At 48.1% G+C, this 14,579-nt stretch overlaps 1 protein-coding gene across 2 annotated transcripts in view; it reads right to left on the reverse strand.

The window, feature by feature from the left end:
- Srrm4 (serine/arginine repetitive matrix 4) overlaps positions 1-14,579 on the reverse strand; it is a 154,048-nt gene that overhangs the window by 23,494 nt on the left and 115,975 nt on the right. For both annotated transcript variants that reach the window (XM_026784030.1, XM_005344328.3), the window contains exons 6-9: positions 11,721-11,747; positions 10,153-10,203; positions 6,983-7,075; positions 4,534-4,690 (exon numbers count right to left, since the gene is read on the reverse strand). In XM_026784030.1, coding sequence (XP_026639831.1) covers positions 4,534-4,690; positions 6,983-7,075; positions 10,153-10,203; positions 11,721-11,747 — 328 coding nt within the window. The remainder of the gene's footprint in view (positions 1-4,533; positions 4,691-6,982; positions 7,076-10,152; positions 10,204-11,720; positions 11,748-14,579) is intronic.

Raw genomic sequence — 14,579 nt, forward strand, 5'->3', positions numbered from 1 at the left:
TCCAAACTTAGGTTTGGGGTAGGTAGCTGACTGAGCTGCCTCTCTGGCTCTGAGTGTATATTTAAATAAGTGGATAGATGCCTAGTCTCACACCACCATCATACTGACCATGTAAATAGGTTAAGGTAATTACCCCAAGGTACAGAAGATGTTTACATGTAACTAAACACATGGGTCTCCTGATCGGACTCTCTGGCTTCAAATCTGAGCTTCTATACGTAGCTACCTCTGTCAGACCTTTCTAGGCCACGGTGTTCTCATTCCTGAGTGGATGTGTTGAGTCTCTTGAAGTGATAAAATAAGAACTTGAGGCAGTGACCTGGTACATTGTAGGTGCTTAGAGAACATTAGTGACCAATGCCATCCAAATGCCAGAGGGAGGTGAGATCTTCTACCAAGCCCACATTTCGATCACAGATACTCTTTTACCTTCTTTGGTTTACAAATTCTGTGGAACCATCTTTGACGGACTCCACGTTCTCTTGTCTGCTGGCATCTGCACAGCGCTTGGCACAAGTGATCTATGACTGACTGCCCTTGGCCCTGGTTACAGCACGAGGAGGCTGGAGGAGGTGGCCTACCCTGCTCCTTGGTTCTGATTCATTCCTTTTTCCAGACCCCCTCTGTAGTTAGATATGAGAGGACCAACGCAGAATGCTCACAGAACAGAAAAAGAAAGCTGCCACCAAGCACTTGGGGCCAACAGCATCCCTGTTCCCCTGTCCAACCTCTACTGACATCAGAGCAATCTGTGGTCCCTTCCAGCTCTCTTCCTTCCAAACTGTGTTACCTTCCTAGGTCCTCATGCCTCCCAGAGCCTCACTTTCTCCATCAGCAAAATGTGGATGATACTGATACAAACCTCTATTTTACTAGGGTAAAAAAATAACTATGCAACATACGTGGTGGTGCCTCCCACAGAGTGATATCACATTTCCTTCTATACATGAGTCATTTCAAACTGATAGACTCCTACCAATCTTTACTGCCCAGCCCAAATATCCTCTTATCATAAAGCCTGCTCAGACATCAAGACAGAAGTGTCTATGTCTTCAGGACACATTGTGCTTGCTCCCATCATTACTGTGAAGAGTATTCTAGACAGCCACCAACTGCTTGAGAGTCAAGTATATCCTTAGCACTTGGCACTAAAAGTGACTAGCTATTATGTTGCAGTGGTCCTGAAGGTGCCAGGGGAGGGAAGGTATAATTGGCAGATTGGGGATGGAATGAAGTGGTAAAATAACCTTTTTACCAATTTGTGTGTAACCATTTGACTGTTTCAACAAGTCTAAGAAGGACTGATGCTCACACCCATGATCCTGCACTAATCACACTGACTGCTGCTTCCTCCAGACTCTCAATGACCAAAGCAAGAGAGCCTCTGGTCACCTTTAACCAATGAAGATCCAAAGGCCTTCATTTGCATAGTCATATATGCAAAGCACCTCTTGTGATGTCATGCACAAGCACTTGACCGATTTCAAATGAGCTGTGTGGATGGAACATTGGTACCCGAGGCACAGGAAGTCCCCGATGCTTAGGTCTCCAATTTGCCTCTAATACCTGTGTCTTGTCCTAGAATTCCATCTCAAACCCAACTCCAATCTTCAGTTTTCCTTTTTATTGCCTAAATCCTGCTCAAATTTAGTTTTCTGGGTCTTCATTTCATTCTCTCCCTACCCTAATCCTAATGCCCTTTTCTATCAGCCACACTTCTGACTGCCTCATCTTGGCATCCATTGTCACACTTGACCTTTTCCTGTTGTCACCTCATCTGTCTTCCCCCTTAGGAGGCACAGACTTTTTTCTCTGTTTATCAGATCTCCAGGGCCAAATTCAAGCCTAACCCTCTAATAGATGCTCAGTAATGCGGATAGGCTTGAGGGAATGAATGACTGATGTGTGATTCCGTGCGAATACCTCTGCTGTTCTATCTAATGGAGAAAAATTGGGGATCTGGAACTCTGCAGAAACCTATGGTACACGTAGAATCTCCTCTTATTTCTACCTTTGTAATAGAGAAGGAAAAAGGTCAAGAATGGAGAAAACATGGAATCAGATTTTGGAGTGTATTGATACTCCCAGGAGCCATAAAAATCTCAACCAGGTGAGAGTAGCCATATTGGACGTAGCCACTATTTATGATGAAAAGAAAATTCTCCAGAAAGCAGGACCCTATCTCTTGTCCCTGTTTATCCATTACCCAATCTGGGAACTACGCTCTAGTTATCACTGTGACCTCTGCTATGGCCTCTACCTCCTCTGCTGTAGTACCTCTGTTGCCAGCACCAGCAAGAAGCATCAAATGGTGTTTTCCACTCACCAATTGCATTCTAAAATGTTTACTCACAGCTAGTCATGGTAACCTCATGGCAGTCTTATGAACTAGGTCTCACAAGTTGCTTTGCTTTTCAAAATTTGAGAAAATAGAGACTCAGAGAGGTGATGTGATGAGCCCAAAGTTCCAAAGAAGGAATCTAGAATATTATCAGAGTTTTGTCCCTGGCCCAAGTATTGGGCTCTATGATTATCTTTTGAAGAAGAGACTGTATGTATGCAAGCATACATGTATTATATGTATGCATGTATATATGTATTATGTATTCTCTGTTTATATATCTATCATTTTTTTACAGCGAAGAACTTTGAGCTTATAAAGAATTTGGTTGCAAAATCATAATCCCCCCCTTTTTTTTATAACCCCACCTTGCCAAAGTCATTATTACTCCCTTATGCATCTCCACTTTAGTTCTTAATAACCAAGGTAGTGGGAGAGAGGTGAGCTCTTAAGGCCTCTTCCTTAAATATAAAGATAAGGCCTGGCTTTTGTTTCTTCTAACAGGTGTTGGGCTCCTGGGAAATATGGAAGCTCCTAAGAAGAAGGCCCCTGGGGGAGATGAAGCATTGTATCTCATTGTCACCAGGAGCCTGTGTTCTGGGAAAGAAACTGTCAAGAGTCAGTCTGGTGACATTACTGGTAAGTGAGGGAAGACAGGTGTAGTTTTCAGCAGCATCTTCACACATGTGATCTTCTTTGGAAACCATTCCAGACAGGTGAGACAGTATAAGTCAGGCGTTGCCATTGGTGCATTTTGGCTAAGGTCAGTTGGAGGTTTCTAGGTAGGTTAGGATAGGCACTAGCACATGGGAGATGGGGCAATCATAACTAACTCAGGAATATTTCTTTTGTCTTTTACCGCTCATCATTCAAATTTACTTATACTTTTTTCTACAAATGAAGTAATCAGAAGTGGGTGGGTAAGTCAAGACTCAAACTCTGGCCTCTGTAGTCTTTTAGTACAGGAAATTTAGGGAATGAGAGAGTGCAGACAGGGGCTTGACACCTGCATGTTCTCACAGACATATTGAGAAGGAGGTACTTAGGAAGAACACAGCCAGACATGCATGATATTGAATAAAACTAGACCCTGGTGACACAAGATATTTTGATGTGGAGAACAGCTTTCTAGAACATACTGGAAACACAGATCATGCCAACCAGGCCACAGTGATGCCCCACTGATCTTCCCACAGGACCCCTGAACTCTTCCTTGTTTCCACTTCACTCTTCTGAAGGGTAATACCTCCTTGCATGTTCAAGTTTTCCTGTATCTGGAAGACAGACTCCCTTCAAAGTTGCTGGTTGCAATCTGTGACATGTCAAAGCTGACTCTCATCCTGTTTATCTATGTCCTCTTAGAGTCTACAAAAGGCCTTCACATACTTCCTCTTATCGAATAATCCCAAATACCTCCAATGGAGTCAGTACCTCGAGTTTGCCCAGTGAGAACACTGAGGTGGTACAGTCATCTAGGAAGACGTGAGGCTAGGTCTGAAATTTAGCTCCATCCTACACCAAAGTGTTCAAGGTCACACACCAATTACTTCTTGTTGACCCAAGGGAGGGTTTTTCTGCTTTTATTCATTACTGGGTCACTAAATTGGATTCACCATTATCTCACTCTATGACTTGGCCCCAGATCCTAACCTCTCCGAATTTTGATGTTTCTGCCCCATTTGTGGGAGGGATGAGAGACAGTAACTCAGCTCTTAACACCTGAAACTTTGTGTGCAAACACACAAGAAGACACAGGTCAAGCTCAAATCAATGGGAGGAATCAGATCCCTGCTGTCAATCAGTGTTGTCAACCAGCTGACATAAGAGATGCAGACTTACTAAGAAAGCCAAAGTGCCTTTCCCATGTCAAAGACTCCTTTCTTCTGCCCTCCCCCAAGAAACTTTTCACACACGCTATCCAGAGGCCAGTTACCAGTGTTTCAACAGCCCCCACCCCCTGAAATACGAGCCTAGGTGTTTCAGTTTTTATTCCTCTGTTTCCCAGGTTCCCAAGCAGAGCACTGTCAAAAGCTGGTGAATGACCATTTGGTTAACCAATAATGAGATCTGGAGCCAGTGGGAAATTTTACCCAAAATTGAATTAAAGGTAGCATACACTGCCCTGAACTTGGACCTCCACCTCCCCCAAGAGTCATGGCAAGGCTAACAGAGGGGATGTGCGGAATACTTACTACACCCCTGGCTGACAGGAAGCCGAGCCTCTGGAGGGGCTGGCTGGGCAGGTGGCTGGATCGGGCCTCTGGGCTGACCTTGTAGTGGTTCTTGGAGCAGCGGCGGGAGTGTGTTCGGCGGGATTTCCGCCCTTCCTCGGGAGAACGACCTCGGTACCTGGAGAGCAAGAAAGAGATATCTGAATGCCTTTGGAAGAGAGCATGGTGGAAAGACGGCTGCGCAAGCAGCATGTCATCTGAGAACAACAGAGTATGACTCTGTGTGTTTGCATGATTTTGTACCTGGGTATATCTGTGTATGTAAGAATGCTGGATTTGTGTGTATATACATCCATCTACCCCCATTACTCATTCACTCACCCACCCATTCACCCGTATGCCCACCCACACAGCTACTGACCCAACACTCATACACCAGGCCATTGACCCATCATCTGTCCATCAGTTCATCCATATCCATCATCCATCCATCCTCCATTCCTCTCTCTACCCAATAAATCATTTGTCCACTCCTCTACCCTCTTATCCACCATTCACCCTCGCTCATCCATCATCCATCCCTCCACCCACCCATCCAACGACTTGTTTGTATACCCACCATCCATCTATCCATCATCCGTCATTTATCTATTTATCCATCTATCCATCCATTTACCAACCATCCTCCCATCCATCTTTGCCCCTCCTATCTATTTAGTCATTCTTCCATTTGCTTATTTAACAAATATTTATGGGTGTGGCCATGAAGATGAAAGAGGTCTCTTATTTGATCTGGCTTAATGTCCCTCATGTGCTTGTGATTCTGTATGTTTGAGCATGCCTATGTTCCATGAATACCCATGTGTCTTTGGGTAGGTCACTTTACCATTTGTGATAAAAACGACAGAGACACCTTGTGTAAGCAAGATTTGTCTGGTCCTGCTGTAGAAACAAGAGGCACATCTGACCCTTCAAATATCCACGTGTACCGAGTTACAATTGGAAACACAATCAATACCATATGAATTTGCAATCACCTGGAAATCCCTCACACTCCTCCCTGAATCCTGAAGACATAGACTTGTCAGACAGCATTGCGAGCAAGTTTGGGGGTTGTATCACATAGTGACAGAGGCATTGCTCTGGGCTGGATATTGTCAGAAAGCAGGGTGAGGCATTGAGATAGCCTACAGTGAGAACAACCAGATTGAGGCTAAGCCTGTGGTCATGGAAGAAGCAGGCTCCACGCAGGCTAGCTGGAGTGGATGCGCCTGGATGCTTGTGTGCTGAGGACAAGTTCTTATTCCATTTGGGCTCTGCCCTGCACAGTAATGGGCCTTGTTTGTGTCTTGGTCAATCAGAGTTCAGTGTGGCTTTATCCGGGGGGGGGGGTCCTATTTGTGGCTGGAGTCCAGCAGAAACACAGAGGTTGGCTTGGGAGGGGACACATCAGGGCCTCGGTTGCAGGGTTTCTCACACCTGCTCTGTGTTTATATTTCCTGGGAGGTTTTGTAGTTTCTCTGCCTCGCTGGGGTGACTAGAGGGTGTAACTCAGACACTTGGAATTATTTTTAAAAAACAGTTCTGAGGTGACCACCAAGTGCAGACAGCATAGAAAAGCATATCAATGCTCATAGTCTCATAGTCACAGAGAGGAAGGGCTTGAAATCAGCCCAGAGCCTGGCACAAAGATAAACATTTCTCCTCCTCCCTTCCTATTCTCTTCTTCCATCCTATTTCCTCCTCTTCTTCATCCTCTTTCCCTTCTACTTCCTTCTCTTCCTTCCCCAGCCACCTCATTTCCACTGAAAGAAGGCAAAGTCCTGCCACGTTCCCATGCCCCACTTTCGTGAATGAGTACTTGAAACAAAGAGAAGCCCCTGACACGAGGAGCCAGCCTTGGTCTTCTTGCCGGTATGAACAACTCCAAATGTTCTCACTCACAAAGCCTTCTTTATCTCCAGAAGAGCACTCAACTCCCATTGTTCTCAGACCAGGACAGGGGACGCAGCAGCAAAGAGACATCAGAGTCAGGAGGAAACCGACTCGGAAGGACCTCAGAACTTGGTGTTGTTCTGTGTTATGTGTCTTCACAGGTGGCTCAGCTTCTCTGTTCTGAGAATGCAAAGTCTAGAGCCAAACTCCCTGGCTTTAACACTGGTTGTGTCACTTGGTTGCTAAGTATCGTCTTCCTTAAAGCCCCGGTGTCTCAGTTTCCTCGTCTGCATAATGGGACAACAGGATTGACCTCAAGGGACTGTAGAGAAGGTCATGTGAACCAGCATCACCAAAGACACTTAGCAAGCTTGTTTTCCACGGGAACTACTATTGTGTTCTTCTGCCTGCAGCTGGTGGCAGCAAGCAGGGGCAGCTCTGACCTGGAGAGCAAGAGAGTCACCTAGTGTGGAACAGAACCTGGGTCAAGCATTGTCAGGGCTGGGTGGGAGAGGAACAGGAACAAAGGTGTTACCTGCTATCGCAGCTGGAGGAACGCAGTTCCGAGCTCTGAGACCTTGAGGGGCAATGGTGGTGTCTATGGTGGTGAGACTTCCGGCTTCGAGATCTTCACGTAGGGAGAGATGGGGGGGGGTAGAAGGGGAGAGAGAGAGAGGGAGAGTGGGAGAGAGGAGAAAAGAGTGCGGCATTGATTTTGATTTTGTGATATATAAATCCTGGAATTCATATCCAAGAGTAGTCTAGGTCACTCCCAAAGGAACTCATCCCCCTGCCTCACAGCCCAGCTTCCTCCTGGCATTTTCGGGACTCTCCGCCTGACTAGGCTGAGCTCACGGAAGCAGAAGGGGCCTTTGTGGGGAATGTGGCTGACAATTGACTTGAGACTTAGCCTCATGCTAGAAGCAGTCCTGGCAAAAGCCACACACCAGGCAGGAAACCGTCCCCAAGCCTCCCTGGTCTCTCTCAAGGTCAGGAGTCTGCATTCTGTTCCGTTTCTAAGGCCAGTCGGGATCTTGCAAAATATTGATCTACAGCCTGGGTGGAAGTGAGAGGGTCTGCTGTGCCTCCAGCCTCCCCTCCCCCACTGGGCCTCGGATGGGTCAAGCACATGGAGAAACAAATATAGACTCTTTAATGTATGCTAATATCCCTGCCTTAAAGAGACACTCCTTTAAATGAAAAAGGTAACCTTCCGTGTGCATGTCACTATTTTCAGAGTCTAATGGGTCTTTCAGGTGCCAGTTTGTGACCTTGGACTTGGGACATGAAGTCCAGATCCTTAGCGTGGAGCCCAAAGCCTGAGAACTATGAACAGCAACATTATCCTGGCAACATCACCCTGGCTCACTCCAGCCATTCCTGAGGATGGATCCCAACATCCCACTGAGGATGATCAGAGACAATCAAGTGTGGTAGCTCATGCTTGAATCCCAGTGCTTGGGAAACTGAGGCAGGAGGATCACCATGAGTTTGAGGCTACCTTGAACTCGGCTGCCTTGGCCTGGGTGACATAGCACGACCCTCTCTAAACACAACCAAAACACAAAACAAAGGGAGTGAGGAATGTGGTGGCCCACGAATCCGTGTATCTCAGCGAAGGAATCAGATTCTTCTGGTACAACTGTCAGGCCATCTCCATTCCCTGATTGACACCTGCTCACTGCCTTTGGGCTCTGTCCAGACTCTGGTCTTAAACCCCAAGCTCCTTCAGGGGCTGGCCCTGCCTGGTTCTTCATCTGGCTGTCCAATGTCTCCTGCACTGACCAGCCCGACTCAAGCCACAACAAATTTATAACTCGGCTTGCGTTCTGGCTCAGATGGCAATGACCACGGTGTCACTTGTATTTAACCCATTCTTCAGGCCCAGGCACTGCAGCCTTCTATGTATTGTCCTCCAGGGGTTCTGCGTTCTTTGCCACAACTGAAGGCGAGTCCTCTCTCTAGTCCCAAGGCACAGTGAGGAAACGGACACCGGCAGCCTAAGATGCCCTCCTGCAGAAAGCCAGCCTCGCTATCAAACCCTATCCTCTGTCCCCTGCTGGTGTCCTCACTGTGTCCCAAGCTTTAGTCTCCAGTTCTCACCCATGCCATCTCCCATGCTCACTGCCACGGGCCAGGGCCTCGTGCAGGTGCACTGAACAAAAGGAAGCCAACTCGTGGTCAGCTTGCTTCCTGGAAGCCCCTGGGATTCTCGCTCTCTGTCCTGCCTCATGTGGTTTGTCTAGCTTTCTGCTGATGAGCTGCTAGCGACTGCTGGGGCTTGTCTGTCTTTTCACACTGGAGAGGGTGACTACCTCAGCGCTCTTGAGGAGGACAGGCCCAAGGCGTGTGCTGAGAGCGAAGATGCCGGAGCCAAGCTCCCTGCTTCCAATGCACTCACATCACAGTCCAGCGCCTCTGTTTCTTCACCCTCACACTGGGATGGCAATAGGACCAACTTCAGGGATCATGGAGTCATGTCATTCATAATTTTTCTTTTGATGGCTTCATTTAAACAAAGTGGCCAATAGGGAAGTTCCTCCCTGATCTTACTGGAGTCTCTCCTTCCTTCTGGAGCGTGGTCCATGTCTTTATGGCACTGACTAAAATGTCCTTCTCTGTGCTGACCTTGAGTAAGGACCCTTTGAGGCAGACATGCTGAGCGCCCTCCCTCTGTGCCCTGCCTCCTCTTTCCCCTCCTCAGAAGCTGCTCCCCCTTTTTTCTATTGTCTTTGATCCTCTCCTTAGATGCTTCTTGGCGGGAGATAAAATATTAGTTGATTGGAAAACACATCGCACTAACGTTTACAGAGTATAAAGTAGGTGGGTTGTAACCAAATTTACTTTTAATTTGATGGGAAACTGAACTCCGCAGGCAGTACGGACTGATTTGAATTTCTAGTACCAGCTATAAACTGTGAAACAGCTGGGCCTGAGACTCGGGACTCACCGGGAGCGCTGTACTGTAAACCAGCGCATGCAAACCAGTAGCCAGAGTGTACGTGTAGACGCTTGTTCACCCACACACACATGTGATCACACCCCACAGTCCATGCACATTCTACACAGATATGTGCACGGGTAAAGACTGCCATGCCCCCATACAGAATGCAGACATACAGTGTACGTGTAGAGTGTGCACACCGTCGGAAAAGAAGGCGCTCATACACACGAGTCCAGGGTGCACCTGTGTGAGTGCTGTGTGTCACCACCCTCATACACAAGGGCATTCATGTGAACACAGCTAGATCCCATGCACACAAGCATTGTACCCATGTTACATGCACTGTGCAGACCACGTGCATGGGTGTTTGCATGGCATAAGAATATGTAGACGTTCCTAAGTGATGTACACACTACACTTGCACAAGCTACCTACAAATATATGTATGGTGGTATATACATACATGTTACACATATAATGAGCACTTCAGGCACAAACATATACAGTGTACAACACAAGCACACATGCACACACCCACATATCACATATACAATCTGTGTATCCATGCATACCCCACCCCTCACTATCAAGTGAACATAAAGCCCCCCCCTTCCTCTCTTTCTTCCTTCCTCCCTCTCAGCCATTGCCCCCTTCTCCCCTGTCCCTGGTCATTTGGTAGCTAACACTCCAGCTGAAGAGAGACCAGGCCTCCTCTTCCTCAGACTGCACAGTGTGCTCCAGGGGCATCTGTCTCTACTCACTGTTTTTTGTGCTTCTTCTCTTCCCGTCTTTTGCTTTTAGGGCTACAGGAGCTGAAGGAGAAATGGCCAGTTAATTGAAAGATGCAAACAAGGCAAAAAAAAAAAAAAAAACACCAGTGCTGGTCAAGATTAAACACAAGCAGCTGGCTTGAATGCCAGCGTCTCCATGCAGCGAGTTAGGCCAGGGATCCTGGCTCATGGCCCTGTGCTGAGAACGGTGCCGAGGAGGGCAAGTTTGCTCTGAAGGCTAATAACAGCAATGATAACCACACCTGCATGCCGAGGACTCAGTGCACACTGGGTACTGTGCTAAACACTCCTGCTCCGTGTGAACCGTTAGTGCACACTGGGAACCGTGCTAAACATTCCTGCTCCGTGTGAACTGTTAGTGCACACTGGGTACTGTGCTAAACACTCCTGCTCCATGTCAACTGTTAGTGCACACCAGGAACTGTGCTATACACTCCTGCTCTGTGTGAACCGTTAGTGCACACCGGACACTGTGTTGTTCCCATCACCTACGGGGGGAGCCACACTTGTCAGAGCCCATTTTAGAGATGTGGAAATGAAGCCTCTGATGGGCTAAGACACCAAGGCAAGATCGCACAGCCGAGCTGGGGTCTGGCACAGACCATGGTCTCTTGGTCATTCTGCCCATGATTATCCAAGTACCCGAACCCTGGGGTGTGGATAGAAGCGCAGTGATGAGCCAGGGTCCCCTTGTAGACAATCAGAAGACTGAAAAAGTGAGCCTGTGTCTCAAGCCAGCTAGCCTCACAGGTTCCCCAGAACCCATGGCTGTCTGCTGAGGTCCTGGAAGGGGCTTGGGTAATAATTTCATCCAATGCCACCAAGCCGAGTCTGAGTGCCACCTCTGCTGCTCAGGTGGGTGACACCAGACAAGTGGCCTGCTCTCTCTGAGATCACTTGCCTCAATTATGCAAGGAGGAAGCCACAGCCAGCTGTGTGACAGACTGGATGCTACTTGCTGGCAGTCGGTGACACTGGCGACAGCAGTCTACTCGTCAGTGAACTGCTCTGGATGTGGCTATTGTTTCGGAAGAAGCCACTGTCATCTGCATACATCCCCTAGCTGACAGATTGGGCTTCAATTTTAGCTGTGGCCCTGGTCTCTCTTGGCTTAGTCTCTCAAGTGGGAACCATAAATACACCCACTGCTGAAGGCTGGGGTGGGTGGGGGAAAGAGTTAAGTGTAGGCCCACTGTGCATGAGTCCCTGTAGGTGGTAGCTTCATGTTGCTCCCGCCGTGTTCTCTACTCCTTGCCCAGATGTAAGAAAGTTACAGTGAAGTAATAGGACCCATGTCTCTTAAGAGACTTGACTTCCAGTTTCTGGGCAGAGCTCGGTCCAGGAGCAATGCATAGCCCCAAAGCCGGCTCTGACTGCTCCGGGACATCAACACAGGCTTTCACTGTTGAGGGAACTGGGGCTCAGGGAGGCAGAGGAAACACAATAATGGATGCCCACCCGGGCAGCCAGGGCAGCTATCCAGAATAAGTCTGCTGAACCAGAAGGCTAAAGAAGCAGCCAGAAACAGAGGGTCTTACCTGTGTCTCCTCTTCTTGGAAAAAGACCTGATTTGAAAGAAGGAGAGAGGGAGGGAAGACAGAAGGAAGGAGTGGGAAGGTGGGTAGGGAGAGGAAAGGAAAGGAGCAAGGACGGAGGGTAGGGAGAAGAGAGAGTAAACACGGGTGAGTCTGAGAATTCTTTTTTGGGCAATGTCTTAGTGTGATGGACTCTTGCCTGGTACAGCTCAGGACTCCTAACCAAACCTTCTCCCCCATCAGATTCTGAAGAACAGAGAGTCCAATGGGAAATGCAGTCTGCCTTGTGTACGGAGTTTCAGGTCAAAGCCACCAATGCGAATGGAAAATTGTCAGCCAGCTTTTCCCAGATGAAGGTGGGCCGGGAGGCACGGGAAAGTGAGCTGTAATCCCCAAGTCCTTGCCTTAGTTATAGATTTCTCCTGCTGCTGCTCTCCCCCCTCCTCCTTCTGCTCCTCCCTCCCCTTCTCCTCCTGTCCGTCTCTCTCCTCCTTCTGCTCCACCACAGGCAGATCCTCTGCTGTGCTAAGCTTGGGGCATAAACAACCTCATTCTGTCCATCCCTATGCCACACTATGGAGGGCAGCGAGGTTCAATAAACTTATTATCTGGTCTCCTCTGTCTTCTCCCTCTCCTCCACGCTCCCCTTCTGCTCTTCTCCCCAGAGCAGTTTACAGTAGTGTCTGGGTTCAGCAGGCTCTTCTGTCTCCTGGGTGAGCGACAGAGCTCCTCCTCAGCAGAGCCCAGAACTCCCTACCCTGTAGTCACCCAGTGGACAGAGAAAGCTGTAGCGGGGTTTTGCTCATCATTTTGTTTCTGGGGCTCAGAATCTTAAGTGTGAAGAGATGTGAAAATAGAGTTTTCCAAAGGTCTCAAACCCGATATTAAGAGAAGGAAATGCCCAATGCTTCTCCTGTCCCTAGCTGCCACCTCCAAGACCCTCAGCTGTCCTTAACCAAACACGTGGTGAACACAGACCTGGAGAAGCTGGGCTGGGGAAGGGGGAGCCCAGGAGGAGACTCGAGGAACAGCCAGAGTATTCGCCCTCATTTTCCCCTGCCTCCCTCACTTCAGGATCTCACTAAATTGCCTAGGCTGGCTTTGAACTTGTGACCTTCTTGCCTCAGACTCATAGGTAGCTGGAATTATAGGCCTTGAGTGAGAAGCTGCCTGGCTTTCTATATCGAGGTGTGAAAAAGTCCTCCAGTGGGGGTTCCTTGGACTTCCCACAGGACAGGGAACCCTGATTGCTTTTCGGGCTGGGGGGGGGGGACTTAATTGGGGGAGGGGGAGGGAAATGGGAGGCGGTGGCAGGGAAGAGACAGAAATCTTTAATAAATAAATAAATTAAAAAAAGAAAAAGAAAAAGTCCTCCACACTGGTACCTCCAGCTCAGCAGAGGCAGAGGACGAGTGTTTGTCTACATCCATGGGCTTGCGCTTGCCTTAGCATCAGGCTCCACAGTAGGAAGGACTGACGCATCTAAATTAACCACAGCTTGCTAATCACCTACCACATCAGCTTAACCGGAGACTCTAGACTGGTGGTGGATGTAGCCAGCTGGACCAAACTGAGTCTGAGAACATTCTAGCAATACAGAGTGAAATGTGGCCAAACCCCTGGACTGTGAAAATTCTTATTTGGTGCCACTTTGAAGATGAGGAAAGCTCAAATGACCTCTGACCTTTGGTGACTGCACACAGACCATATAAGGGGCACTGGAGATATGGATAAACAAGAATAGATCATAAGGCTTCTGTCCCTAAGATCCACAGCCAACTGCAAGGCTTAGATGGTGTATAGAGTTGAGCGGGCTGACTGTCCCAAAAGTACAAAGCTCCTCTGAGCTGGCTGACGGTGGCCCATAGGAAGTAGTTCAATGAAGATGGAAATTTCTTTGTAGAACAATGGCACCATGAAAATTTTGTATTGCAAAATTTCTCAAAACATGTAGGCTTGGCCCATTGGCCACACTGGTTACCAGTCTTTTGCCCCCTGTAAATATACGTGAGCATTGGACTCTGTAGGTATGTGTGCATGGATGTGTGTATATATGTATGTGTGCATGCATGCATGTGTGTATATGTGCATGGATGTGTATTCATGTGTGTATGTTTGTGTGTCCCTGGGTGTGTGTATATATGTATGTGTGCATGCATGCATGTGTGTATATGTGCATGGATGTGTATCCATGTGTGTATATATATGTATGTTTGTGTGTGTCCATGGATGTGTGTATATATGTATGTGTGCGTGCATGCATGTGTGTATATGTTCATGTATGTGTATTCATGTGTGTATGTGTGTATGTTTGTGTGTCCCTGGGTATGTGTATATATGTATGTGTGTACACAGCTTTGTGGATATATGTATGTGTGTGCAAATGTACATGAACATGTGTGCATAATTAACACCTGGACTGAGAGTCCAAACCATGAGAGAGGCCTTTCCATGACTCTCCCTGTTCCCCGCCTTGGATGGGGATCCCTGGACGTCATGTTCTTCAATGTGATTCTGCCCTCTAGGACACAGCTGAAGCCACATGGAGGCTTTCTCCTAGTACTTTGGGATCATGATGAAGACACAATTGTCTGCTTCTGTCTTGGCCTGTGATGTGGCAGAGATCGGGCAGGACGCAGCCCCTCCCCACAAGGACCAGGAAGCAGGAGGAACTGCCTGGGATCTCTCTGCTTCCCATTCCTTGTTCCCAGCCCCTCTTCTAGGCCTGGCAGGTCTCCCAAACCCATCTGCTTTCTTCTGGTCAGCTCCCCTTTCCAGTCCGAGTCAACGGATCTCTTTTCTGCCTCCAAGTGAGTGTCTTCCTGGGCCCTGACCCCTGCCGCACCTGGGGCATCCCTGTTT

Source organism: Microtus ochrogaster, chromosome 2 (genome assembly GCF_000317375.1).
Source record: "Microtus ochrogaster isolate Prairie Vole_2 chromosome 2, MicOch1.0, whole genome shotgun sequence".
In the NCBI taxonomy this organism is placed as follows: Eukaryota; Metazoa; Chordata; class Mammalia; order Rodentia; family Cricetidae; genus Microtus; species Microtus ochrogaster.